The sequence below is a fragment of the Populus euphratica genome, unplaced genomic scaffold, assembly GCF_000495115.2.
Source record: "Populus euphratica unplaced genomic scaffold, PopEup_1.0 scaffold256.1, whole genome shotgun sequence".
In the NCBI taxonomy this organism is placed as follows: domain Eukaryota; kingdom Viridiplantae; phylum Streptophyta; class Magnoliopsida; order Malpighiales; family Salicaceae; genus Populus; species Populus euphratica.
In genome coordinates this window covers 222,585-249,412 of record NW_011499987.1, presented here as the reverse complement: position 1 = coordinate 249,412, position 26,828 = coordinate 222,585, and the positions used below count along the sequence as shown (strand labels likewise).

General features: G+C 32.0%; 2 protein-coding genes across 4 annotated transcripts; both read left to right on the top strand.

Annotated features, from left to right (window-relative positions):
- The first annotated feature begins 8,164 nt into the window (after positions 1-8,164).
- Positions 8,165-14,131, top strand: LOC105140178 (peptidyl serine alpha-galactosyltransferase). The gene is made up of 8 exons (XM_011046903.1): positions 8,165-8,711; positions 9,756-9,926; positions 10,257-10,500; positions 10,616-10,816; positions 11,187-11,674; positions 12,178-12,342; positions 12,513-12,756; positions 13,078-14,131. The coding sequence occupies exons 1-8, from the start codon at positions 8,416-8,418 to the stop codon at positions 13,681-13,683; spliced, it is 2,415 nt and encodes an 804-aa protein (XP_011045205.1). The 5' UTR covers positions 8,165-8,415; the 3' UTR covers positions 13,684-14,131.
- A 4,173-nt stretch (positions 14,132-18,304) lies between these two features.
- LOC105140176 (uncharacterized) lies at positions 18,305-22,007 on the top strand. 3 transcript variants are annotated; one of them, XM_011046902.1, is made up of 9 exons: positions 18,305-18,502; positions 18,971-19,558; positions 19,638-20,003; positions 20,115-20,170; positions 20,263-20,337; positions 20,816-20,891; positions 21,007-21,069; positions 21,378-21,488; positions 21,582-22,007. In XM_011046902.1, the coding sequence occupies exons 1-9, from the start codon at positions 18,434-18,436 to the stop codon at positions 21,816-21,818; spliced, it is 1,641 nt and encodes a 546-aa protein (XP_011045204.1). In that variant the 5' UTR covers positions 18,305-18,433; the 3' UTR covers positions 21,819-22,007. The 3 variants fall into 3 exon arrangements, with proteins under 3 accessions (XP_011045204.1, XP_011045203.1, XP_011045202.1); XM_011046901.1 differs by having other exon boundaries at positions 20,813-20,891; XM_011046900.1 differs by having other exon boundaries at positions 18,309-18,502; positions 20,789-20,891.
- The last annotated feature ends 4,821 nt before the right edge of the window (positions 22,008-26,828 follow it).

The following is a 26,828-nucleotide window of genomic DNA, read 5'->3' as shown; positions in this document are numbered from 1 at the left end:
GGTGTTTTTAGAGAGTATAGGAAGATGGTAACAACTTAATTAAACGTATTTTGTTATTTTAAAGTAAAACAATTTCAAAATCTATAAGTGAATAACTTAAATTTCATTGTTAGCATCTTAAAGCTTGTGTTTGATGTTAAAAAATTGCTGCATGTGAATTTTTAAAAAATAAATAGTTAGATGGAAAATAATGTATAATTTAAGAATGTATACAAAATAGAAAATTAATTTTACAAAAAAATGTAAAGTTTACTTATGTAAGAAAATTAATTTTCATATTCTCAATAAATATGCTAAAATTTAAGTTTTTAATATTAATTCTTTGAAATTTTAAATTTCATTTTTATTTATTATAATTAGGTTTAAAAGCATTTTTATACATGATGCTCTAAATTTAGTTATAACTAGTTAGGTGGCCTATATTATATCACGAGCTATCTTATATTTTTTTTAAAAGTTGGATCCTGACAATAGCAGAATCCAAAGCTATTTGAGTCCTCTAAATGCAGGACTCAAATCTATTTTGGGCCTTGTATAGCTAATAATTTAAAGCTATTTTAGGTTCTACAACATGCGGGGTTTAAGAGAGAGTTGACTTTTGACGTGTTTAAGCATCACGTATGTACTAGGGTATGCCTAACCCCTAGATAGACAGCATAAACACCACATATACACAAGGGTGTGCCTAGCTTAGAGGTATGAATCCAAGTGTCATGTGTGTGCTGGGATGCACCCAGTACAGAGGCATAACAAAAGTGTTACATATGAGCAGAGGTGTGCCCAGCCCCTAGGCAGGAGCCCAAATACCACGTGTCTCCATGTCATTTTTCTTTGATAATAATAATAATAATTTTTAAAAATTTATTAATGATGATGATGATGATAATACTAATAGTAATTTTTAATTTTTTCTTTCAAATCAAATTTTTGGTTGTTTTTCAATATTAACGATAATTTTTTTTCTAATTTAGTAATTATTTTATTAATAATATTGATTATTATAAAAATAAAAATATTTATAACACAAAAAACTAATATTTTTAATATTAATACTTTGATTATAGTAAAAATAATAATATTCATAACACAAATAATATTATTTTTAATTCCAAGAATATTTAGAACACAAATAATAATATTTTTTATATTAAAAATTTAAATTATTATAAAAATAATAATATTAGAACGAAAATAATAATATCTTTTAGATGAATACTTTATATTTTAAGAAAAATAATAATATTGACAACGCAAATTATAATATTTTTTATATTAATATTTAGAATTGTTGAATATTTTTAAAAATAATATGCATTGGGCTCACTCTTTATTTTTATAAATAATGCCATAAAAATCTAGAATAAAAATAAAAATATTTTCTTTTAAATTTATTAATTATTTTATTAATAATATTAATTATAATAAAAATATAACATTTTAAAAAAATAATAATATTTAGAATTCTACAACCCATGAACATTGAGTATTGATGAAGAACCCAATAGAATTGGATCGTTACGCTAGAGCCATTGATCAAGGGTTTTAACGCCCAACCTATTTTTCTTAAGTCCGAGCCATGACCCAAATGTCACTCGTCCCCAATCCACCACAATTCAAGCACCATGTGTGCACAAGGGTGTGTCCAACGCTCCTTTAAGTTGATGCTTGGGTTCTGTAGGCTGCAGTTTTTTTATATGCCCCCATTAACAGTAGTCACAATGAAAACACTTATAATTTACCCCCATTAACAGTAGTCACAATGAAAACATTTATAATTTATAATATTCATTCTATAGTATAGAATAGTGCAATTCATAGTAAATAAATAATATTTCACATTATAATAAAATACTAATAAATTTTAGTTATAATTAATTAAAAATATATAAAATAAGGCTAGTTTGATCGATCCATGATATTGTGCAATGGGATTAAACATTGTAAAAGGGAAATGAAAATTTCATATTACTACATAGGAGAGAGAAAAAAAAAGATACAAGGAGAAAGAGAGTTAAGGAATTAGATAAAAATATTCAAATTAGTAGACTTATTGTAATTTTCTTTTTCATATTTTTATTTATCTCACTACTTCTGTGTCCATGAGGTAATAATTATATCACTCATGTATAATTTTTAAATTGATATCTATATGAGAGGAAGAAGTACAACTTCTAGCATATTTAATAATTATTTCCAAGGAACAATAAAAAAGTTCTTAAAATGTTTAAAATCTAAATTCGAGCTTTTTCCCAAACTAAAGAATTTACAAACTTTTTTAAAATGAGGCAGGTACTTTCAACTTTATTTCTAAGACCATCAAAACTTTTTGCCATCTTAATTTTTTTTAATCCAATAAAAAAAAAGTTCGTAGGACTCCCTATATACCATGGATAGGATAAAAAGATTTTTGAACATGACAAAAAAAATATTTAGATTGGAAATAATTATTTAATATTTTTATTAAATTTGGCTTTAACTTTAAGATCTTTCGACCCGATTGCTTAGCTAATTTGAATTTAAAATTAAATTATATATGAGTTGTTTTATCATGATCCAGCTAACTTGTTGGTCTAAAAACAACCCAACTAAAAGATTAAAAAAAAAAGTCTAAAAATGAAATTTATAGCGAAAAAAACTTATTTTCCAACTTCTTACTTAACTTAGATTTAAAATTAAATTGAATAAGAGTTATTCTAACAAGAGAAACTGGAAAAACTAAGAAATAGATGTAGACTAAGATATTTAATATCACAATACATGTCATTTATCCTAGTGAGTAATGAATTTATTTATGAAAATTAACATGTAACAAAAATCAACACACACATAAAATTTATAAAATTTATTGAAAGAAATTAAAGGAAAAAATAAATTTTATGCAATGTTGCACATATTAAAAATATTGTAAAAAATAAATATTTTTTATTTTTAAAAATAAGTTCAATCTATATAAAATATAAAAAAAATTATAAATGAATCACATTAACTTCATAAAAAAATCTATAACACAAACCATTATAATTAAAAGAATAAGAATGATAATCAAAATAAAAAATAAATCAAAGATCATAAAAAAACTAACATTAGATCGATACATTCAAAAGAAAAACTATAACAAAATGAAAAAGAAATCAAGAGAATAAAAATTAAATTGAAAAAAATTTAAATAACATAAACTTTGATTGAAGAATGAAATTGAAAAAAACAAAACTTTAATAAAGGAGTCAAGGAAAGAAATTAGAAATAAAAAAAAAGACCAAATCACAAACAATAACACAAGATAAATTGTAAGTAAAAGACAAAATTGAAAACATAAAAAACTTTCTTAAAAGAGCCAGGGACTAAAATAAACAATCAAAACTCTAAGGACTTAAATTAAGGAATGAACAGAAAAGAGGATTGGGCCATACTTTTGTTGGGAGAGAGAGAAAGTTAGGAAGAAAAACATAGAAAAGACCATTGACGACAAATCGACCACCAAGCACCACCACGCATGGCACTGAGAGAAAGAGAGCAAGGTGTTGCTTCTGATGACACGGCAGAATAAGATATTTGACACGTGCCACCCAAACAATGCGGATTTACCCCACTTGCCTACATTTGAACTCTATATACTATTTGCTTTTGATTAAAAATCATTTAATTAGAGTAAGATGTCTAAAACACCCCTCGTTATTCCCAATGTTTAACCAAAAATGAATTCACCCATTAATTATTTCCTTTCTTTTATCCTATTATAAAGGTAGAAAAATCATTTAATAATCTTAAAAAAATACAAAGATATAAACACCATTTGTTAGTTGTTCATACTATTTTTTTATTTGTAAAATGATAGTAATCCCTAGCAATCCTTTTATGATTAATTGATATCTTGAAAATGACTTAATTATCTCTATAAAAAGGACACCCAAAATCCTTTTGAAATGACAAAACCGACATTAGACTGTTATAATCCATAATGCAATGTCTTTAGGTCCACAATGAAAACTACATGAAAATATCAATGCGTTTTATATTTTTGTTAATATATATAAAGTGGTGTAGCTTGGTTAAAATATAGTGATTTCAAGAGAGTTTTCCAATTTGATCCTACTATAAATATTACAAATCTTTTATTTCTTAAATAATTGTTTTTTTACAGTAAAACAACATTATTCAAACTATCATTTTGAAATTAAATCTCTTTTCAATTAGAATTTAAATAAAAATTATTAAACTTATTATTTAACCCATGTTAGCCCAACTTAATTTATTTAATTTTTTTTAAGTTAATGATATCCTCTTCTGTTTTATAATTTAAATATCAAACAAATTTTTAAATGGATTAAATCAAGTTAATTCAAAGTTTTTTTTTTTAAAAAAAAAACTAAAGTCAAGTATGTAAGAGAAGACATTGACATGATATTTTTAAATCATTATTCTTAAAAAAATAATAAAAAAATCTAAACCAGATTAAAATAATACAGATCAACCATTTTTTCTTATGCCAGAAACTTACTATTTGTGAAGGACCTAGAGTTACATCTTCTTTTCATTTCCTTTTAAGATTTCTCATTTGTTTTCATAGCATTTTAGTACCTAGCAAAACAAACAAATTCATTTATTTTTGATTAAAAAATCATTTAATCAAAGCAAAATGTCCAAAACACTCCTCATTATCTTAAAATTTAACCAAAAAATCCATATAAAAAGACAAAATCACCCCTAGATTTTTTTTCCTTTCTTTTATTTTTCAATTGTGAAGGTAAAAAAGTCATTTAATAATCTTAAAAAAACCACAAAGACATGAACACCCTTTGCTAGCTGTTCATTTTTTTTTTAGCTTGGGAGCAAGTAAGTAATTACATTGCATAAGTAGTGATGAGGATTGCCACTATTTTTTTTTTCTTGATTTTTTGAAAACTATTTTTTATATTAAGTTTGATTTTTTTTTTTATAAAAAAAGATAATAGTAATCCTTGACAATCTTTTAATAACTAATTGATATCTTGAAAATAACTCAATTACCCTATAACTAGGGTACCTAAAATCCTTTGAAAAGAACGAAATCTATATTACACTGCTACAATCTACAACTACAATGTAATGTCTTTATATCCACAATGAAAACTACATAAAAAAAGCAACGTGTTTTATATTTTTGTAATATATATATATAAAGTAGTGTAGCTTGGTTAAAATATAGTGATTTCAAGAGAGTTTTCCAATTTGATCCTACTATAAATATTACAAATCTTTTATTTCTTAAATAATTGTTTTTTAACATAATAAAATTATTCAAACTAACTTTTTGAAATTAAATCTCTTTTCAATTAGAATTTAAATCAAAGTTATTAAATTTATTATTTAATCCAGGTTAACCCAACTCAATTTTTTTTAATTTTTTTTAAAAGTCAATAATATCCTCTTCTGTTTTTCAATTTAAATATCAAACAAATTTTTAAATGAGTTAAATCAAGTTAATTCAAAGTTATTTAAAAAATAAAAACTAAAATTAAATAGGTAAGAGAAGACACCGACATGGTATTCTTAAATCATTATTCTTAAAATAATAAAAAAAATTAAAATAAAATCAAAATAATATAAATCAACTCTTTTTACTTGTGCCAAAAACTTACTATTTATGAAGGTAATAGAGTTACATCTCCTTTTCATTTCCTTTTAAGAATTCTTAGTTGTTTTCACACCATTTTAGTATCTAGCAAAACAAATAAATTCATTGTCCTAGGAATATAAACAAAATTCAATACTATAGAAAGAATAATGGTAAGTCACCCTTAACTATTTTATTTTATTTATTAACTACTTCATTTATAAATTTTACTGTAATATAAATAAAACACATGTATAGCCACACCAAATACATAACCATATCTTAAATGGTTTACGCCCTCTTGTTTCAAATAAAGTTAGCTTTGTAGCTAGAGTTTTCTCCCCCCCTAAACTAAGATACTTTCAAAACCTTTATTTGCCAAAATGCAGTGTTTTTAAACTTAATTATATTTTAAAGGTGTTTAGTAGTACAATAACTATTGTTTTTTAAAATACTTTTATATTTTAAAGGTGTTTAGTAGTACAATACTTATTGTTTTTTAAAGTACTTTTTTAGAAATATATCAAAATATTTATTTTTATTTTTTAAAATTATCTTTATCACTAGTATATTAAAATAATCTAAAAATATAAAATATAATTTTATATAAAAAATTTCAAAAATTTCATGTAATACATATTCCATCACAATTGCAAAAGCCCTTAATAGTCTCTACGAGGCCGTTTGTTTGCGTGATTGCTTCTACATTTGAAGCAACCACAGTAAATATTATGTTTGGTTATGTCAAAAATACAATTTAATTTTGGTGGGACCCATGCAAATTCTTGTTTTGCATTGGCGAAGCAGCTCCTGGCTGCTTCTTGAAATTTAGCATTTATGTGCATAGTATAATTCACTTGTACTATTCACGTAAACAATTTTTTTTCAATGTGTTTATCTTTTGTACACATATTTTTTTTTAAAAAACTAGTTTAGAGTAAATTTACTCACATTATCACGTAAACAATATTTGTTTTTCTCGAAAAACTAGTGTAGAGTGAATTAAATTCACTCGCAATATAATATCAAATTAATTTTATTCCTAATAATATTTTATCTAATTTTATTGCACGCTTAAAAAATTATAGAAAGTGTAGTTCTTGTTGAATGAATTTTGTACGAAATGGAATTGTAGATAGTTTAATGGAATAATAAAAAATATTTTATATAAAATATTATTTATTTCATGAAGTAATAGCAATAGTTAAATCTACAACATTTAAATTAAAAGCCATCAATATTAATATATATATATATATATATATATATATATATGTGTTTTAAAATTATTTTATAATTTTAATTTCAAAAGCATTCTTAATTAAACACATTAAATTACTTTTTGTTTAATTTTAATTTCAACCACAGTTTTAACCAAATATCTATTTTTTCAAACCAATCTCAATTAAAAGTATTTTTTTATATTTTTTTTTAAATCATAACTATAACAACTATCGCAATACCAGACACACTGTACATATCAATGTCATAGTTTTTAAACCCGTCCAAGGCCCGGGTTCCGGGTTTTGATCGGGTCGGCCGGGTCAATTTTTTTTTTTAAAAAAATTCAAAACGGTGTCGTTTTAGTAAAAAAAATAAAATAAAAGTCAACGAGTTGCAACCGGGTTTTTTACCGGATCGTTCGGGTTTCCGGGTCAACCCGCCGGTCGGCTGGGTCACACCGGGTTATGGCTTATCCTATTTTTTCATTAACCCGGCCCGGTTTTAGCCCCGGATCGACCCACCGGGCCGGGCTGGGTTTCAAAACTACGATGAATGTTCACCCCTATTTCCATGTCCTCTTCTCTGTTCATATAATTATAAAAAATTAATATTAAAATCTTCTTAAAATCATATAGCTTTTTCTCATAACAAAAATAAAAACAAGATAAAAGTTGTTTCTCATTAGATTCTCTTTGCATGTAAATCAAACTTATCCCGTTTAATGGGAAATGAAAGAAATTAAGAACCCTTAAAAACCATGAGAGAGTCCAAATGAAAATCGAAATGCTAAGAGCAAATGATTAGCATTTTCCCAGCTTTGTGATTCTAAGAATGAGCACATGAGACTCTGTCTAACTAAAAAAGAAACATATTTCCAAAGACCATAAAACAATGAGAAAATCTCTAGGCTGCCTAATTTGAAAAACACTAAAAAGGAAGTTATATTGCTTGCTGCTTGAATCTCTCAAAGATGGGAGCACTGGAACTTGATAACTATGGTGGACTGAAAATACTGAAAGAGAGTTTGTATTATAAAATATGTTGGAAATCAATCAAAACTAAATACAATGTTGTTTATTATAAAATAAAAATAAATCAATTGCATGTATTAAATTAGAGAATTTGTATTTAACTATAATTATAATATTAATTTTACGTGTAAAAAAATGGATTTAATTTTTATTTGATATTTGATATTACTTAATATAGTTATATTTATTTTTTATTTCATATATCCTTTTTCTTAAATTTACTGAGATCCCTAGCTAGAAGGGGCTTGCTATAAAAATGAGGTCGTGTGTAGAAGATTTCATGAGCATTAGTATTATTTAATGCAAATAATCGATCAAGCTTGGACTTTGACTAATTATTAATTAATAATTTAATACATTTCGTTATCATTACTAATTAATTACTCCTGCTAGCCACCATTCACTGGTCATCACCACCCACTCCTCCTGCATTGAGACATGAGGGAGAAAGAGAAGATTTTTTTTTTTTTTAAAAAAATTCTGAATTGTCAAATTCGGTACATAATCAATGAAATTTAGATTTGTGAGAAAAACCCATTTGAAATCGAGGCTTGAATTAGAGCTCCCATGGCTACACTCACGGTATTGATGCTGGTGGGTTTTTTGTTTTGGATTGATGGCGGGTCGGGTTTGGAGCAAGAGCCTCCGTATAGGATCCATACTTTGTTCTCCGTGGAGTGCCAGAATTACTTTGATTGGCAAACTGTGGGGCTTATGCATAGTTTCAAGAAGGCCCAGCAACCGGGACCTATAACCAGATTATTAAGTTGTACGGATGAGGAGAAAAAGAATTATAGAGGGATGCATTTGGCACCAACTCTTGAAGTTCCTTCTATGAGTAGACACCCCAAAACTGGTGATTGGTGAGTTTTTATTTTTTTCCTTCATGTCTTGTGTTGATTCAAAGAATGTTTGGATCTTGTGGATTTCTCTCTGTCTTTCTTTGTGGTTACTTAAACTGTGATCAGTTTGTTTGTTTCTTTTCTTTAGCATTTGAATGCTTACTTTTGCTTGCATAAAATCTGGAGCTTGCTTATTGTTAGTAGTTGGCAGTAGGAGTTGGACCAGCATGTTATTGTCCTAATGTTATCAAATGCTGATTTGAACAATGTAGCAATATCCTCTTCTACTCTTACTTGCCTTGCCTGAGATAATCAAAATTGTACAGAAAATTATAAAAAGGAAAAAGTACAAATTGGAAATCAGTATGTTCCAGGGAAAAAGTGAAGGGGCTAGAAAGGATCTTGTCTTGCAATGATTTGCCAATTTCTGACAGCATAACAGGCTGTTACAGATCCTCGAATAAGACTGCACAACATGAGTAGTGATGAGGATTGCGACTGTTAATTGCTTCTCTTTTTTTATGGATTGTCTGAAAACTATTTTTCATATTAAGTTTGATTTTACCTAATATTAAAACAAGGCATGTATTTTTCGTCATGCACCGTTCCATTGCCCAAAAAACTACATGGTCTGTAGTTTTCTGAATCAAGCATTATGCTAACCATATAATGAGCGGGCTTAAGATGAATGCTCACTTGAAAATGGGTGGCACCAAATCGCTGTTCTCTTTTCCAAGTTTCTTTCTGTTGATTTTCATTTATCATGTTTAGTTAAGCTTCTCCTTAATTTTTGACACGTGTTATTATCAATCCTACTCATATTCTGCTCCAAATTTTATCATTCTCAGTAGCATTTTGATATTATCATACACAAAGAATAGAACTTTAAGATTATGTATGAAAACATATATATTTTGTTATATCTTGACTATTTTTCTCCTTTTGCTCTACAATTTTACTTTCTTTTAGTTTTTTCTTATTCAGGAAAAATCTGAAGCTCTTTTGGAGTCTCCTCATACTGAATAAAAGGAAACATAAAGTAATATGTTTTTTATGTTTCTGCAGGTACCCTGCAATAAACAAACCCGCTGGAATAGTCCACTGGCTTAAACACAGTAAAGATGCAGATAACGTTGATTGGGTTGTCATTCTAGATGCAGACATGATCATTAGAGGTCCAATTATCCCTTGGGAACTTGGTGCAGAGAAAGGCAGGCCTGTGGCTGCATATTATGGGTACTAGCTTTTATTTGTCAATTAAATTTATTTGGCTGGAAATACGTATCCTCTCTCTTCATATCATGGCATATTGAAGTTGCGATTGCCTACAGATAATGAATGCTCTTGTAGAAATTTTTTTACTGCTCTGCTTGCACTTGTCATGGCTTGTAAAAGGCACTCTTTTCAGAGGAACGTGAACAATTTGGAATTCAAGTGATTTTTCATCTGAATTTTAGATGATGATCTGAAGTTGAACCCTGTGTTCTGAATGTTATGGATCATGTATTTATCTCCATGTCTGTCTTGATATTAGTGATTGTTGTTATATGATGCATTTCTTTTCAGATACTTGGTTGGATGTGACAATATTCTAGCTAAATTGCACACAAAGCACCCTGAACTCTGTGACAAGGTTGGTGGGCTTTTAGCCATGCACATAGATGATCTTCGAGCATTAGCACCCTTGTGGCTTTCAAAGACAGAAGAAGTGCGTGAAGATAGAACTCACTGGGGAACCAATATTACTGGTGACATCTATGGGGCAGGATGGATAAGTGAGATGTATGGCTACTCATTTGGTGCAGCTGAAGTAAGTTGCTTTGTTAGAATGGCTTTGTAACAAGATAAAAGAAATGTTTTCTGTTGCTTCTGTTGTGCTTGAAACATTCAATCATATGCTCTGTTTGTTATATTTATATTTCCAGGTTGGACTTCAGCACAAGATCAGTGAGGACCTGATGATCTATCCAGGCTATATTCCACGAAAGGGTGTTGAACCTATTCTTATACACTATGGCTTGCCATTTAGTGTGGGGAATTGGTCTTTTTCTAAATTGGATCACCATGAAGATGATATTGTCTATGATTGTGGTCGGCTCTTTCCCGAGCCTCCTTATCCTAGAGAGGTTTGTGAATGAAGAACTAAATAATTTTATTATGTGTTTTAATGAACAAAACCATGTGTTTTCAGAAGTAACCTGCCCAGTTCTTCCCAAATCACATATTTTGTAGGGCTTTTCAGTTTAGGGAACTATAATAAGCAGCTTGTTATGGTTGTTTTTTGGATAAGCCCTAACATGATGTTTCCCTAAAGTAAAAGTCTGATTGTGTTTTTGATTATATACATTACATTATCACCACCTGAATGTTTTACTACATAGCACATTATATTATCATCAGCTGAAGTATTAAGGTTTTCCTTCATAATATGTTGAAACACTGTGCTATATGATGGGTACATTGCAGATGAAATAATGCCTATCTCTTCTTTTGCAGGTGCGGCTGATGGCATCTGATCCTAATAAAAAGCGAGCCCTGTTTTTAAATTTAGAGTGTATAAACACTTTGAATGAGGGACTTTTGTTACAGCATGCTGCAAATGGATGTTCTAAGCCTAAATGGTCAAGATACTTGAGTTTTCTGAAGAGCAAAACTTTTGCTGATCTAACTCGGCCAAAATTTCTTGCTCCTGGTAGTATAGAAACCAAGGAGGCTGCAAACCAAGGTGGAAACCAGGAGCAGGCCGTTGATGAACCTGAGAAACCACATCCAAAAATGCACACCATATTTTCCACAGAATGCACTCCTTACTTTGATTGGCAGACTGTAGGCCTTGTCCACAGTTTCCACCTGAGTGGCCAGCCTGGAAATATAACACGGCTTCTCAGCTGCACGGATGAAGACTTAAAACAATATGCAGGCCATGATCTCGCTCCCACCCATTATGTTCCTTCCATGAGCCGGCATCCCCTAACAGGCGATTGGTATTATTCTTATCTCTTGCCTCTGATTGTTAGCATTCTGTGCTACTTTAGGCTGTTTCCAGCACTTGTACATTTCAGTGTTAAGTCATATTATAACTAACCCATCATGTTCATGCCATTTATATAATTGCTGCTAATGTCAAATTCTGCTTTGTAAGAAATTTGAAGATCTTACCCTCTCCTAGGAGATTGCTTTACCTGAAAAGATAGACTAGTTGCCTCTAAAGTTAACAATTGAAAGTTTGCATTAATAAAACTGATAAATGCTCATTCACCTCCTCAAGTGGCTGGACCTGCTGAAGCATTTACAATCTAGACTTGTCCTACTTTTCAGCAATCAAGCATGTAGGTGCTTCTCTCAAGTATTTAATCAGTTTCCTTGTGCTCATCTCCCTGAGATTGTACCGTTATACCCCACTTTCACATGGGCATATTTGTAATATTGGGAAGAACATATTGCGAAGTACACAGCCAATTATAAACACTGCCTTTGTCCATGTCAGGTATCCAGCAATTAATAAACCAGCTGCAGTCCTTCATTGGCTAAATCATGCAGATATTGATGCTGAGTTTATAGTTATTCTTGATGCTGACATGATTTTGAGAGGTCCAATTACACCATGGGAGTTCAAAGCTGCACGTGGCCGTCCGGTTTCAACTCCCTATGAGTAAGTCAATGATTTGTGTCCCTGGCAGTTTAAGTGTAGACAGAAGTCATGTGTGATCTTGACTGTTGCTGCATCTCTCCCCCTTCTCTTTGTTCTTGTGCTCAAATGTTCTTGCTGTTGCATGGGCTTGATATTTATGGCTAACAAACCTTATAATTTCTTCATGTTAGCTACCTAATTGGTTGTGACAATGAGCTTGCTAAACTCCATACACGCCATCCAGATGCTTGTGACAAGGTTGGGGGTGTGATCGTCATGCATATAGATGATCTCAGAAAATTTGCATTGCTATGGTTGCATAAAACCGAGGAGGTGCGGGCTGACAAAGCTCATTACGCTACAAATATCACTGGGGATATTTATGCATCAGGCTGGATAAGTGAGATGTATGGTTACTCATTTGGGGCAGCAGAGGTATTTCAAGTCCTTTGAATCCCTTCTGTTTTCCTATTTTATGGCCTCGAATGCTATACAGAAAAGACACCATGGAGAAACTTGTTTATTTAGTTTCTGAGAAGTGGCTTTGATATCCTGACAAGGATGCATGCCTTGAAATTCTCCAAAAGTAAAAAAGGAAACACGCTTAGTGTCCATTACTTATTTTTCATTGGTTTCAAAGTATGCGAACTTCAAACGAATTATGTTTTCCTGTTTCCCATACTTCTGTTTTGTTCCAGCTCTTCTTGGACTGATGGATTCTGTTGCCTTCTACTCATTTATTCTTTGTAATTGCAGCTGAAACTGCGGCACCTCATAAACAGCGAGATTTTAATATATCCAGGTTATGTCCCTGAGCCTGGTGTTAAGTATAGAGTTTTCCACTATGGCTTGGATTTTAAAGTTGGGAATTGGAGTTTTGATAAGGCAAACTGGAGAGATACTGATGTGGTCAACAAATGCTGGGCTAAGTTTCCAGATCCACCTGATCCTTCAACACTCGATCGGTCTAATGAGGACATCTTACAAAGAGACCTACTTAGCATAGAATGTGGAAAGACATTGAATGATGCGCTAGAACTTCATCATAAGAAGAGAAATTGCCCTGATCCCCACTCCTTGTCCACCTCAAAACATGATACAGGAAAAGAAGATTCAAGTTCAAGGAAATTTGGCAGGTTTGATGGAAGTAATGCTGTAAGAAGCAACCCTGTGCCCACAAAAAACTCTGAGGAAACATCACCGCCTGTTCCAAAAGACGGGCTATTTGGTTCTTTGAGGTTCTGGGTTGTTGCTCTATGGATGATTTCAGGTTTGGGTTTCTTGGCTGTCATGTTCGTGATGTTTTCAGGCCATAAAAGCAAGGGAAGTAAGAGTAAAACTTATAGAAGCAGAAGAAGATAGTCTTACTCGGGATTCATGGATGTGAATGGCTGTGATCTGGTTCTCCGCAATATCGAAGCATCTTTGTAACCTTAACTTTTGCGGCGGGGGTGTGATGATTTATTGAGATTGTCATGCTAGAGCATTTCTCAAGGGAAATTTCGTGAACTTACCATGCCAACAGAAAAACTGATATTACAGAACAGTGTAGATTATTATGTCAACAAAAAAAAATGATCCTATCACAGAAAAGTTGTGGCCACCATTCCATTGATGTTGCAAGCTGCAACTTGGACCTTGTAACTAACTTTTTTCAACAACGTAATAGAAGAAACAGTCGAGGGCTATAAACCCTTTTTGGCTGCTCTCTGTGTTTTTGCTACTGTAAGTCTGTCTCACCAAAGCTGCTCCAGGAGTTAGCCGGTGATCAATAATAATCTCCCCTTTTTTGGATATTTTTCTTTGCGAATCTTTCATTATCTAAACAGTGGCAGTTGAGTCCCGATGATTATGAGTAGTCATGACATAAATTAACATTATTGACTGTCATAGTTTACTACAAGCAGCTGGTGCTGGCAGATAACATTCTAACAAGGTGCTGTAGATTTTACTTATTTATCAGGCACATGACCATAGCTTTGGTGGGAGAATGCTCCAACAGCGAGTATCGGGGAAGAAATTGGTGTTCTTCGCTAATTAAACGGTAGCCATTATGGCTACCAAATGTCTTCAGGACCTCCCTCTACATGTACTTTTCCTGTGTGTTTTGGCAACATGCTTGGTAACCATTCGTCACCAATCAGTATTAAGAGTGACGATAGGTATAAAATATATTTCATGTCATCATAGAAATTCGTCAAGAAATATTACAGAGTCTTGTGGACACGGTCAGAGAACATAATAAATGATACTAACACGGCACTTCAACAGCTCACCCATATAGACATAAAATTTTAGATGATAAATTATGTTTGATATCAAGAACATATAGAAAATGTCAAATCTTCAAAAAAAAAAAGGTAGAAAACTTACTTGGTTGAAACTTATATTCAAAGAGTATTAATTTCAAATTATGATTAAAATAAATGTTGATGATGGATGCTTATTGATACAAAAATATGGTCATAAGATCCAGAGAATTATTACTTGAACACAGACACCAAGTACGGGCTTTGCATTACTATCTATTATTAAGTATAGAATTCTTAAAACCATCTAAATGGTGGCTAAGTAATAAAAACTTAAGACTAAGGAGTTTGTTTTTTCTATGATTTCAGATTTGAGTCCTTAATTGTTCATATATGATGACTACTAGAGACTTATATGATTGTTAACTTTAGAGCCCATGAGATTAATCGTGGCACGCGCAAGCTAACCCGGACACCTACGTTAATCTAAAAAAAAATAGAATTCTTAATGATATAACAATTATAGTCTTCTTTAAATATGTTCTTCATATATATATATATATATATATATATATATAATAATTGGATTCATGGAAAGACTTTGTGACTAGTATCTTAAATAGTATTAGTGATATTAATTTATTTGATGACTAAAAAATTTGTTTGACTAATATATTAAATGATACATGTGACATCATTTTATCTAATAACTAGAAAATTTGTTAATTATTACATTGGATGGTGCTAGTGGCATCAAATTATTTGATAACTAATTAAGTTTGTATTAATCAATTATCTAAGAGATATAAGTGACATCAACAAAACTGATAAATAAGATATCTGAATTAATTAACTACTTCAAAGAGTCTCATGGTATAAGTGTAATTATTGAACTAATAATAATAAGTATTTGGCTAGAATTGAATGAATGGTATTAAAAAGTAATTTAAATTGTGAATCACATGATTTAATTCTATAGTTCATGTATATTATATGTTACAAAAAATTTTAAATGTATCTTAGCCTTACGTGGAGCATTAGGTTAGCCTTAACACTTTCTTTTGTTAAGTTCTGGAGATTTAATCATGGAATATTTAAATTCTCTTTTATAATATTTAAAAGATTCATTATGTGTATTTATTATGATATTGATAGCTTGTTGTGATATCAATATTTGATATACTTAAAAATAAAAGAAATTTTGTCAAATTTTTAGTATGGACCTATCAACTATAAAAATGGAACCTAAGAAAAAAGGAGCAAGGTTTTCAATTTACCCAATGAAAAGATTTGAACTTGTTTAAAAGCAAGTGTGTTACAGTGAAAATGAAGGAATTTGTACATTTTCTCTTATTGCTTGTGATTGTTGTCATTTGAATATTTTAAACCTTTAAGTTTGGTTTATATTAGTATATTTAAATTATGTTTGTGATTAAGAACTTTTAGAGACTTTAATTATGATTTGTATTTTGAATTAATTAAAAATCATAAAAAATAAAGGTTGGAATTTAGAAAAAAAAAATATTGGCTTGAAATTTAGCCTGATATAATTTTTTTTCTAGGTTAAACTTAGTCTATTATGAATGTGTTTAGAAGTGTGTTTGTGATTGTTTTTTAAAGTAATTTTTTACTTAATAATATTTTTTTATTTTTTAAAAATTATTTTTAAAATTAACATATCAAAATAATTTAAAGATATCAAAAATATATTAATTTTAAAAAAATTAATTGTTTGTAAAAATACTTTTAAAGTGCAGTGTATACATTTTTTGTTGAGTTAAACTCTAAATCAAGTACCATTAATTATGGATTTGGCTTATACATTAATGGGAGAATAAAAATAAGAAGTAAAATTAGTAATGGTAAAATAGATCTAAAAAAGAGAGAGAGATGCAAACAGTGAAAATTGTCAGTTTCTTTTCTACTGTAAAGCTAATTGAAAAGTTCTTGCCAGGGAACAGTGCTGCTGCACCTCTTTTATGCCATTAGGTCAGCAATGTGTCTTAGCGCTCATAACTCCATCTTTGTTTCTTCTAGCAAGTTGCAGGAGAAAATGCAAGAAAATGACATGTGATACTTATTATTCCTTTTTATTTTTTATTTTTATAATGGAATTATTTTTTTTTGGGGGCACATGTTAAGTGGTTGCTCATAGAAATGATAATGAATATAGTCATTTTTTTAAATTTCTTATACATAATTATTATTTGAAGATTTTTTTTTGAAAATTAAGGGCTATTTGAAAGCATATATAATTATGTTTTTTTAAAATTTTATTTTTAGATTATTTTAATATGCTAATATTGAAAATAAATTTTATTTTTTAAAATTTTATTTTAATATATTTTTATATAAAAAATACTTTAAAAAATAATATTTGTCGTTGTGCCAAAAACCTCAAACGTCATCAAATATTATTTTTTTATTAATTAGTAAAATTATTAGTTATTAATACAATTACATATATGAATTATTAAAGATCTCTTTTATGTTTTAAAATAATGTATATAATGTGTATATTATTTATTAAATCATATACTTTGAAAACAAATACATAAACTACCCAACTTACATCATATATTATTTCGTAATTAATATAAAGATACCGTGTATAATATTATGAGACAATAATACTAAGTTTTCTTAGTTAATAATCATTAATTATCATATATTCATAATTATAAGTTCAATTTTAATTATAGGGTAGAATTATAAATTTAGATCAATTCTTATAGGATATAAGGAAAAAAAATTGCTATTTATAAAGTAAAATTTTAATTAAAAATTAAAGATTATATATATATATATATAACAGTCTAAATACTAGGTTGAGTGCAAGTTAAGTGAAAACTTCGCTAAATCTAAGTGAAATCAAATCAAGTGTTTTTGACTTTAATCTAATCAAAAGATGATATAAAGTTAAATACCTAATAAATCAAATATGATTATCATCCTTAAAGCTAATTAATGTTGTAAAAGAGTATTTGAATTTGAAAATTCAATAAGAGCTCTAAGGGCAATTTTTTTATAAAAAAATCATTTAAATGATTGAAATAATTTCTGTAATACTTAACGTTTAATTCAGATTATATAATTGTCTTTGATGAAGTGAGAGATGACGATGTTGTCTTTTTATTAAGAGATACGTCGTAACGTAAATAAATGACCAAAATTCCTAGCAATTGCTCAACTTGGAGCAGCAAAACAGAATGTTCTTCTTTCAAGCCATTTTTGCACCATTTCTAAAACCCAACTGTATTGTAACGAAGAATTGACAGGCAAGGACGACAGGGGCCATCATATTTTGGATGAAGAAACTGATCTTAGTCGTCGATGACAAAATTTACACCCTCCTTTCCCATGGCGGGGCTGCTCGAGAGGAATGCAATGGATGCTCGATTTTTTTCCCCTTTCCTTCAATTCCTTGAACATCCACAGAGACCAAACCTTGAGAGCATAGAGCCCACTTGTTGTGTACCTCAAATTCAAACTAGCCAACATTTTTGGACGTTGAAGCCTTCAATGTGGGCCCCATACCGTGTTGTTGGGAAATAAAAGATTCTTACCGTTTCTAATTTCCATACATGGTTTTAAGAGACCCCACTTGAGACAATAATAAAAGAAGGGTGCACCGAGCTTTTTTCTTTTTTTCTCGTTTGGATGCTGCCTGTGCCTGCTTTTTCACGGCATGCATGGACCCAGTATTGTTGCCCTTTTCCATTTGAAATTCAAATTCAAACGGTTTACTTAGGAGGGGACTGGACTGGACTACATAAACACTGGTAAAGTAGTACATATAGATACAAAACCAAGGAGATCAAAAGTTTGGATCATTTTGAGGTTTCACCAACGCTACCCAAGTCATGGGGGACACAACTTGTGTCATGCAACCATTCTCTTACGCCGCAGGCATTTCTAATGACGCCAAAGAGGTCAGTTCATCAAACTGCATTCTGCATTCTGCACTTGCTATTTTTTTTGCAATAATTGGCTGCTAACTAGTTATTGAAAATAAGTGATGGGTTAGTGATTTCTGTCTCCTTATGCTACCACCACCACCACCACCACCACTAAGGTTTCAGCGTTTGAAGTTAGTAGTAATTCCCCTTTCTATTTGCCCCAAGTTGAAAACTCAAGGGAAGAAATGAAATCAAGTGAAAATCTGGTTAACAGTTACCACAGTATTGATTTAAGTACTGTATCAAACTGAAAAGTATTATCTTTTCGACTTCCAGTTCAGTTTTTCTGCATGGGGTTTCTTCAAAAAGACTCACTTACTCTCTTGTCGTATAGCTTCATCATTGTTTGTTTCTGTGTTCTAATGGGATAAATCTTGATGATCTTTATGCTATAGAAAAACTTGGTTTCCAGAATTCATGAAAATGAACTTTATGCAGCAGGGGAACCCAATTCATGCGCTTGGACAGTCGATCTCGTTTGGGAGGTTCATGTCAGATTCCTTATCTTGGGAGAAATGGTCAAGCTTCTCTCATAACCGATATGTTGAAGAGGCTGAGAAATTCTCAAGACCTGGCTCAGTTGCGCAGAAAAAGGCTTTCTTTGAAGCACATTATAGGAATCTGGCTGCAAGAAAGGCAGCAGCTTTGCTTGAGCAAGCAAATGCAGAAGCAAACAATGTGCAGGAGCCTGAAAATGAGGGTGGAATTCCTGATAAGACAACCCAAGATTCACTAACAGTGGCCACAAACTCCCAGGAAGCTGGTGATCAGGAAGAGACACATGTCCAACAAGTAAATTCTGAAGCAAGTTTTGTTGCCGATGACAATACTTGTACCTCTAATGTTGATATGGAAAGATTTGAAAGCAGCAATGCGGAAGAAGTTGAACCATCGGCTGAAAACGAGATTCTTGTGGAGAATTGTGTTAAGATCGAGACTTTAAACCAGATTGTGAATGTCGATAACAAGGAGGAGGTTAAAGAAATGGAGCTTAGTGTATCAAAACAAATGGAGAAACCTCTATTAAAGGTAATGACATCGTGTAGACAGCTCTATTTTTTATGTTCAAATTTCTGGTCATTAACTGAATTCCTTTGCTCATTAGCAGGATTTCATGTCTTGTAAAGATGATGCTGCATCAATGAGCAAGAAGAAACCAGCAGTCTCTTCCTCTAAGTCATCGATTTATAATATAGCATCTAAGCTGCCATCCACTCCAGCTAAACCTGCACCTTCAGTTCGTGCGAAAAAAGAAAACACTGCTACTCCAATCAGCAAGAAGTCTGCATTAGACTCAGTGGAAAGAAGAAAACCAACTCCAAAATCAACTCATAAGTCGATGAACTTCACTCCTGCCAGAGAATTTAATAGAATCACTTCATCAATTATCAGGAAGATTGATAATTCTAGAGCTGGTTCTCATTCTAAGTCATCTAAAGATTGCCCAACTCCTTCAAGAACTCCAATGATGATGGTGCGTATCTCTTTGTCCCGCTACTTCTGAATTACACTCCGTTTCCCGAGTGACTCTCAACTTGGAATAACCAATCATGCATCCTAGAATGAGATTCGTTTTTTAATTCAGGTGTCTATTGCGGAATCAAAGCATCCTTTAGCCACCCCTCAGTCAGAAAAAAGAAGGTACCTTGTGAAACTCCGTTAGAATGACAGGAAAACTGGTGGTTTTTAATTATCTAACCAGTTATATATACTTGTGCTCGTACAAATTGCAGGGCAAAAACACCTCTTCACCCCTCGACGTCAGGAAGCAAAACAGTTCGCTCAAAATGGCATTTCCTCCCAAAAGAGTAATAAGTTTGATACACCAACACAAACACATTACATATATAGTTAATTTTACATATGATGTTGGCTACAGGTAACCTATTTCTATGGGGAAGTATATTGAAGTACCTGCATATGATGCAAGGAATAGAACACATGAGAAAAAGCCATTTACTTTCTTGATGTCTTTCCATATCATATACAGCATCAATACAGCTTCCTCTAGTTCAGTCTACTTATTTCAGACTTCCAGTCTTGGGAAAGAATCGCTGTGTGCAGTTCATGTATCTACAGCATCTTCAGCTAGCTAAGAGGGGTTTTAATTTCGGCAGGTAATTTTACCAGTGTCGAAATTAAAACCCTCTTAGCTAACTAATGATGCTGTAGATAATTCAAATATTCTGCAGTCACCCAAGTTGCATCAATTGCATAGAAGAAATTTAAGCACATCTGATTATTGTTTTTTCATGTCAGTTGTTCAATGTTTATGACTTCCAGCAGAAACAGATCACAGTCCCCAAGTGCATCTATACCCTTCAGCTTCAGGACTGAAGAAAGAGCTGCAAGAAGAAAGGAGGCAAGTAGTAAAACTAAGAATATTTTGTTTGTTGAAGACATTATCGTGCTTCTCTGGCCCATAATATTTGTTGTGGTTAAGCCTTCACTCATTCTTGTCTCCTCTATGCTTTCAGAAGCTTGAAGAAAAATTCAATGCCTATCAGGCACAAAAAGTGCAGCTACAAGTAACACTCAAGGTAAAAGACCCCATTTAGCTTACCGAGAACCTAGGCTATATTTCGAAGAAATAACGCTTACAGGTGAAAAATATTTTTGAAAATTTTTAATTATTTTTTTAAATTAATATTTTTTATAATTTTAAATCATTTTGAAGTGATAGCATCAAAAATAAATTTTAAAAAATAAAAAAATATTTTTTTAAATAAAAAAAAACACTTTAAAAAATTTACTGTAATTTTAAACACTACCATGAGAAAAACTGAGTCGATTACTCAAATTTATGGTAATTAAGTTTCTTACATGACTTTCATTATATATTGAGCAGGAAAAGGCAGAAACAGAACTTAAAAGACTGCGACAAAGCCTTTGCTTCAAGGCCAGGCCGCTACCTGATTTTTACAAACAGAGAGTAGCACCAAACAATCAGATGGAAAAGGTAACACTTTCAGAATCCATTCTTAAATTCATATCCATAGCTTGTTATGTTTCTCAAACGGACTGATTTTTCTTCTCCGTTTTCGGCTCACAGGTTCCACTGACTCATTCTGAATCACCTGAGGCTGGAAGAAAAATATCACCTAAGCCTGGAAGAAAAATGACTCCCAGCAAGATACGGAGCACCTCTCAACTTCCTCAATGGTCTTCACTCAAGAATAGTGGTTCCAAAGATGCAATGCAAAAGAAAAGTGATAACCCACGTTCTCTAGCTTCACGACTCAAAGCAAGTCCTCGTGAGAATACATCTCCAAATATTCAGCATGAATGATGCGGTGGAGTTGTTGAGCTTGATAAGGAAATTAGACTTCATTTCAAATCTAGCAAATTCATAAATGTGTGCAAAGTACTATTAATTGCAGAGATTAGATAGAGTAAATCTAGTGTGTACCTTAACTATTAATTGCATAAATGTAGGCCACGCTGAACCTAAAAGCTTCAATTCAGATTCGTTAGGGGATACAACACTAAAATAATTACATCCAGATAGATTGTGAAAGACAGATTCAAGAATTAGCCTGTTGAGGGGATAGCAAGTGCAACACAGCAAACTCCACCAGTTCTTGTCATTTAGTTTAGTTAAAAACGATAACCAATCACTCAATCAATAGCAACTCAAAAGTTGTGTAATCTTTCGAGTTAATCAGGCTTCATATTAAAAGTAGTTAAGCAGGATGGTGTACAGAACTAGTAAAATTCTCAACAAGCTGCTTTTATCTTCATGAATGTTCTAGTATTAGGAGCCATCAACAATTGTCAAAGAGTTTCCGGTCAGAGAGTTTATCGTCGGCTATGCCAGCTACTTTGCAGTAGTGTCTCAAAGCTGTGAGCATAAGTTGTCCAAAATTTAAACCCTTGACTCTCTCCTCCACCTCTTCAAGATGTATTGGCTTGGGATCATCTTGATGCTCTTGTAATCAAGAACTTTCAGTGCATGACTGCACAAAGCTCCCATGGACTCCCTTTTCATATAATATCAGAAGAGCTGAAATTCACTGTATACTCTTGTTCTTGCCCATATATGCTCACTTCATACACAGACTGACCCATTTGGAGTGTACTGATTAATGATTATATTGAGACAAGTTTCATATTCTTGCTGGAACAAATCAAATATATTAGGAGTGTATGTATCCCTTGTTTGCTCCAAGAGAACCACCACTTCTGCCATTAGTCTAGGCAAGGTTCATATCATAATATATCATAATTACTTTCTAACACTTTGTATGCCACTCGTTCAATACTTTCCCGAAACGAAAGTATATCAAAATCAAACATTAAATGTATCTTCCATAAGTCATAGCCAATTTCTCTCTCTCATTGAATTTCTCACGCAGACTTTCATTTTCCCGGAGACCACAGGCATCCGACATAACATTCCATGCATTTACAAAATCCCCATCCTCCTCATGATCGAAAACGCAACTGCTTAAATCATTTACAAACGAACCTGAGCCCAAAAACATGTGGTTTAGCTGTTTAAGTGCATGTTGACACATGTGCCATACACATACTCTGTGATGCGTCTCTGGTAATACTGAATCAATTGCTTCTGCAATTACAGCGTCTTGATATGTGAGGATCGTCTTCAGCTTCTTTCCAGCCATGGAAGTTTGAAAAGGCCACTTGTTAATTCATCGCTTTCATCATATAAAAGGGAAGCACAAAAAAACACTATTTTTGCTTTGTGATGATTCACCCCAGGGCATGCCAAAAAGGCCGGCAATCTTTGTACAGTCTGTAGGTTGTATCAAAGTATACTACATCACCATCATTTTTTCTTCAGCCCAAAATTTTAGTTATCTCATGTTCAACTGCTTGCTTTGAAAATGTTGTTGCAGCCTTTCTGCTTCTCCTGCTCTGATTTCTCTCATCCATCCAGACGATAGTTTACCCATGCACATCCTGGTCTCCAACGGCACTACATACAAATTCAGAAGATGACTCTATCTGCAGCTTAGAACAGTCTATTGTATTTCCTTCAACAAATTGAGCTACAGAAAATCTCTTATGTGATCATTGTTAAATAATATTTATGTAATCTTATTTATTAAGGGTAGAATAGTATTTTCAGTTTAATCTATATATACTTTATTTGTATTTAGGTTAAGGTTAAACATTCATAATATACAGATTATTCAGAATTCTAGCCTCCTTTTTGTGTTTGATCTTAATTATTTTAACATGGTATCAGAGCTAGTTTTATGGAATAAGGTTTAATCCCAAACACAGCTTCGCGGTTTAATTCCGAACACAGGTTTAATTAATAAATTTTTTGGAGTGAGATTTTGTCTTCCGCTTCTGCAAAATTTGGTATTTCGTCAATTTCTGCAATTATTTTGGTATTTCATCTTCCCTTTAGCTTTTACAATTTGGTATTTGCGTTCAGTTTCTGCAAATTTGTTTTGTGTTTTGAAGTAATCTTATAGTAGTGAGAAGATATTTGTTTAGTTTCTGAATTTCTGTTCAGTTTCTGCAATTTGGTATTTGGTTTTCCGCTGCTTTTGCATTCTAGTTTTCTGTGATTGTTGATTATAGCTACTGAAAGAGATGATTCGCTTCAGTCTGTGAGTGTGAGGTTGGATGAGAAGAACTATTCATATTAGAGCTATGTAATGAGAAATTTTCTTAAAGGTAAGAAGATGTGGGGGTATGTTAGTGGAACTTATATGATACCGAAGAACATTGAGGAGATGGATGTTGTTTTGATAAATACATAGGAGGCAAATAATGTAAAGATCATTACTTGGATCAACAATTCTGTTGAACATTCGATAGGCACGCAGTTGGCGAAGTATGAGACAACAAAAGAGGTTTGGGATCATCTGCAAAGGTTATTCACGCAATCAAATTTTGCAAAATAGTATCAATTAGAAAATGACATACGAGCTCTTCATCAGAAGAATATGAGTATTCAAGAGTTTTATTCTGTTATGACAGATTTTTAGGATCAATTGGCTCTTATAGAATTGGAAAAATTAAAGGCATGTGGTGCCTATATTGAGTGTAGAGAGCAGCAACGATTAGTACAGTTTTTAACAGCACTTCGCCGTGACTTCGAAAGACTTAGAGATTCAATTCTGCATCGTTCTCCACTGCTTTCTATTGACTCTATTGTGAGTGAGTTATTGGCTGAAGAAATACATCTTCAATCTTATTTTGAAAAGGGAATTCTTTCTGCTTCGAATCCTTCAGAACTAGCAGTACCTTCTAAGCTATTCTCTAATCATTAGAAGAAACCTTACATAAGAGTTGGCTTCGATGAGTGCAGTTTCTATAAGCAGAAAGGTCATTGGAAGGCTTAGTGTCCTAAGTTGAGACAACAGAATCAAGCTTGGAAGTTTGGCAGTCAGTCACAACCTATTGCTCATAGACCACCTCAGAGTTATAAACCATCACACCATAATACTGCAGCAGTAACTATCCCAGGCTCTATTACCGATCCCAATACTTTGGCTGAGCAATTTCATAAGTTTCTCTCCTTGCAGCCATAAACAATGTCCGCTTCTTCTTCCATAGGTCAGTTGCCTCATAGTTCTTCAGGTATGTCACACTCTAAATGGATCTTGGATTCTGGTGCTTCTCATCATATGTCTCCAAGTTCCTCATCTTTTACCTCTGTGTCCCCTTTGTCCTTCATTCCTGTTATGACTGCTGATGGCACTCCTATGCCCTTAGCAGGTGTTGGTTCTGTTATCACACCTCACTTATCTCTCCCTAATATTTATCTTATTCCAAAACTCAAATTGAATCTTGAGTTTGTTGGTCAAATATGTGATTCTGATGATTATTTAGTCATGTTTTCAGGTTCTTTTTGTTGTGTACAGGATCTGCAGTCTCAGAAGCTGATTGGGACAGGCCGTAGGGAGAATGGACTATATATTTTGGATGAGTTAAAAGTGCCAGTTGCTACTGCTGCCGCTGCTACTACTACTGTTGATTTGTCTTCCTTTCGTTTAAGTCTTTCATCTTCTAGTTTTTATTTATGGCATTCCCGTCTAGGTCATGTTTCGTCTTCTCGTTTAAGATTTTTGGCATCCTCAGGAGATTTAGAAAATTTAAAAACTTCTGACATTTTTTATTGTAGTGGATGTAAACTGGTAAAATTTTCTGCTTTACCTTTTAATCAAAGTATTTCTGTTTCTTCTTCACCATTTAATTTGATTCATTCTGATGTATGGAGACCTTCTCCTGTTGCCACAAAAGGAGGGTCTCAATATTATGTCTCTTTTATTGATGATCATACTCGTTATTGTTGGGTTTATTTAATGAAACATCGTTCTGAATTCTTTGAGATATATACAGCTTTTCGAGCTCTTATCAAAACTCAATATTCTGCCATGATTAAATGTTTTAGGTGTGATTTGGGTGGGGAATACACCTCTAATAAATTTTACCAATTGCTTGCCTTAGATGGAACCATCCACCAAACTTCATTTACAGATACTCCTGACCAAAATGGTGTTGCTGAAAGAAAACATAGGCATATTATCGAAACTGCTCATTCTCTCTTATTATCTACTTTTGTTCCTAGTGAGTTTTGGGGAGAAGTTGTTCTTACTGCAGTAAGTTTGATTAATACAATTTCATCTTCTCATAGTTCGGGTCTATCTTTTTTTGAAAAGTTATATGGGTATGTCCATGATTATTCCTCATTTAGAGTCTTTGGTTGTACTTGTTTCGTTCTTTGTCTTCATGTAGAATGCAATAAGTTATCCTTTCGATCCTCTGTTTGTGTTTTTTTGGGTTATGATGAAGGTAAAAAGGGGTATCGCTGTTTTGATCCAATAACTCAGAAACTTTATATGTCTCGTCATGTTGTCTTTCTTGAGCACATACCTTTCTTTTCTATTCCATCCACTACTCATAACATGACTAAATCTGATATTATTCATATAGATCCCTTTTCTAAGGATTCTGGTAATGATACCTCTCCCCATGTTCGATCAATTTGTACTCATAACTCTACAGGTATTGGTACTTTACTCTCTAGCACACCTCAAGCTCCATTCTCATCTACAACCCTTCAAGCTTCATCTGAGATTGTGGATCCACATCCACGTCAGTCCATCCGTATTCGTAAGTCCACAAAACTACCAGATTTTGCTTATTCTTGTTATTCTTCATCATTTACTTCCTTTTTAGCTTTTATTCATTGTCTCTTTGAGCCCTCTTCCTATAAAGAGGCAATTTTTAATCCACTTTGGCAGCAAGCTATGGATGAGGAACTTTCTATTTTGCATAAGACAAATACTTGGGATCTGGTTCCTCTACCTCGTGG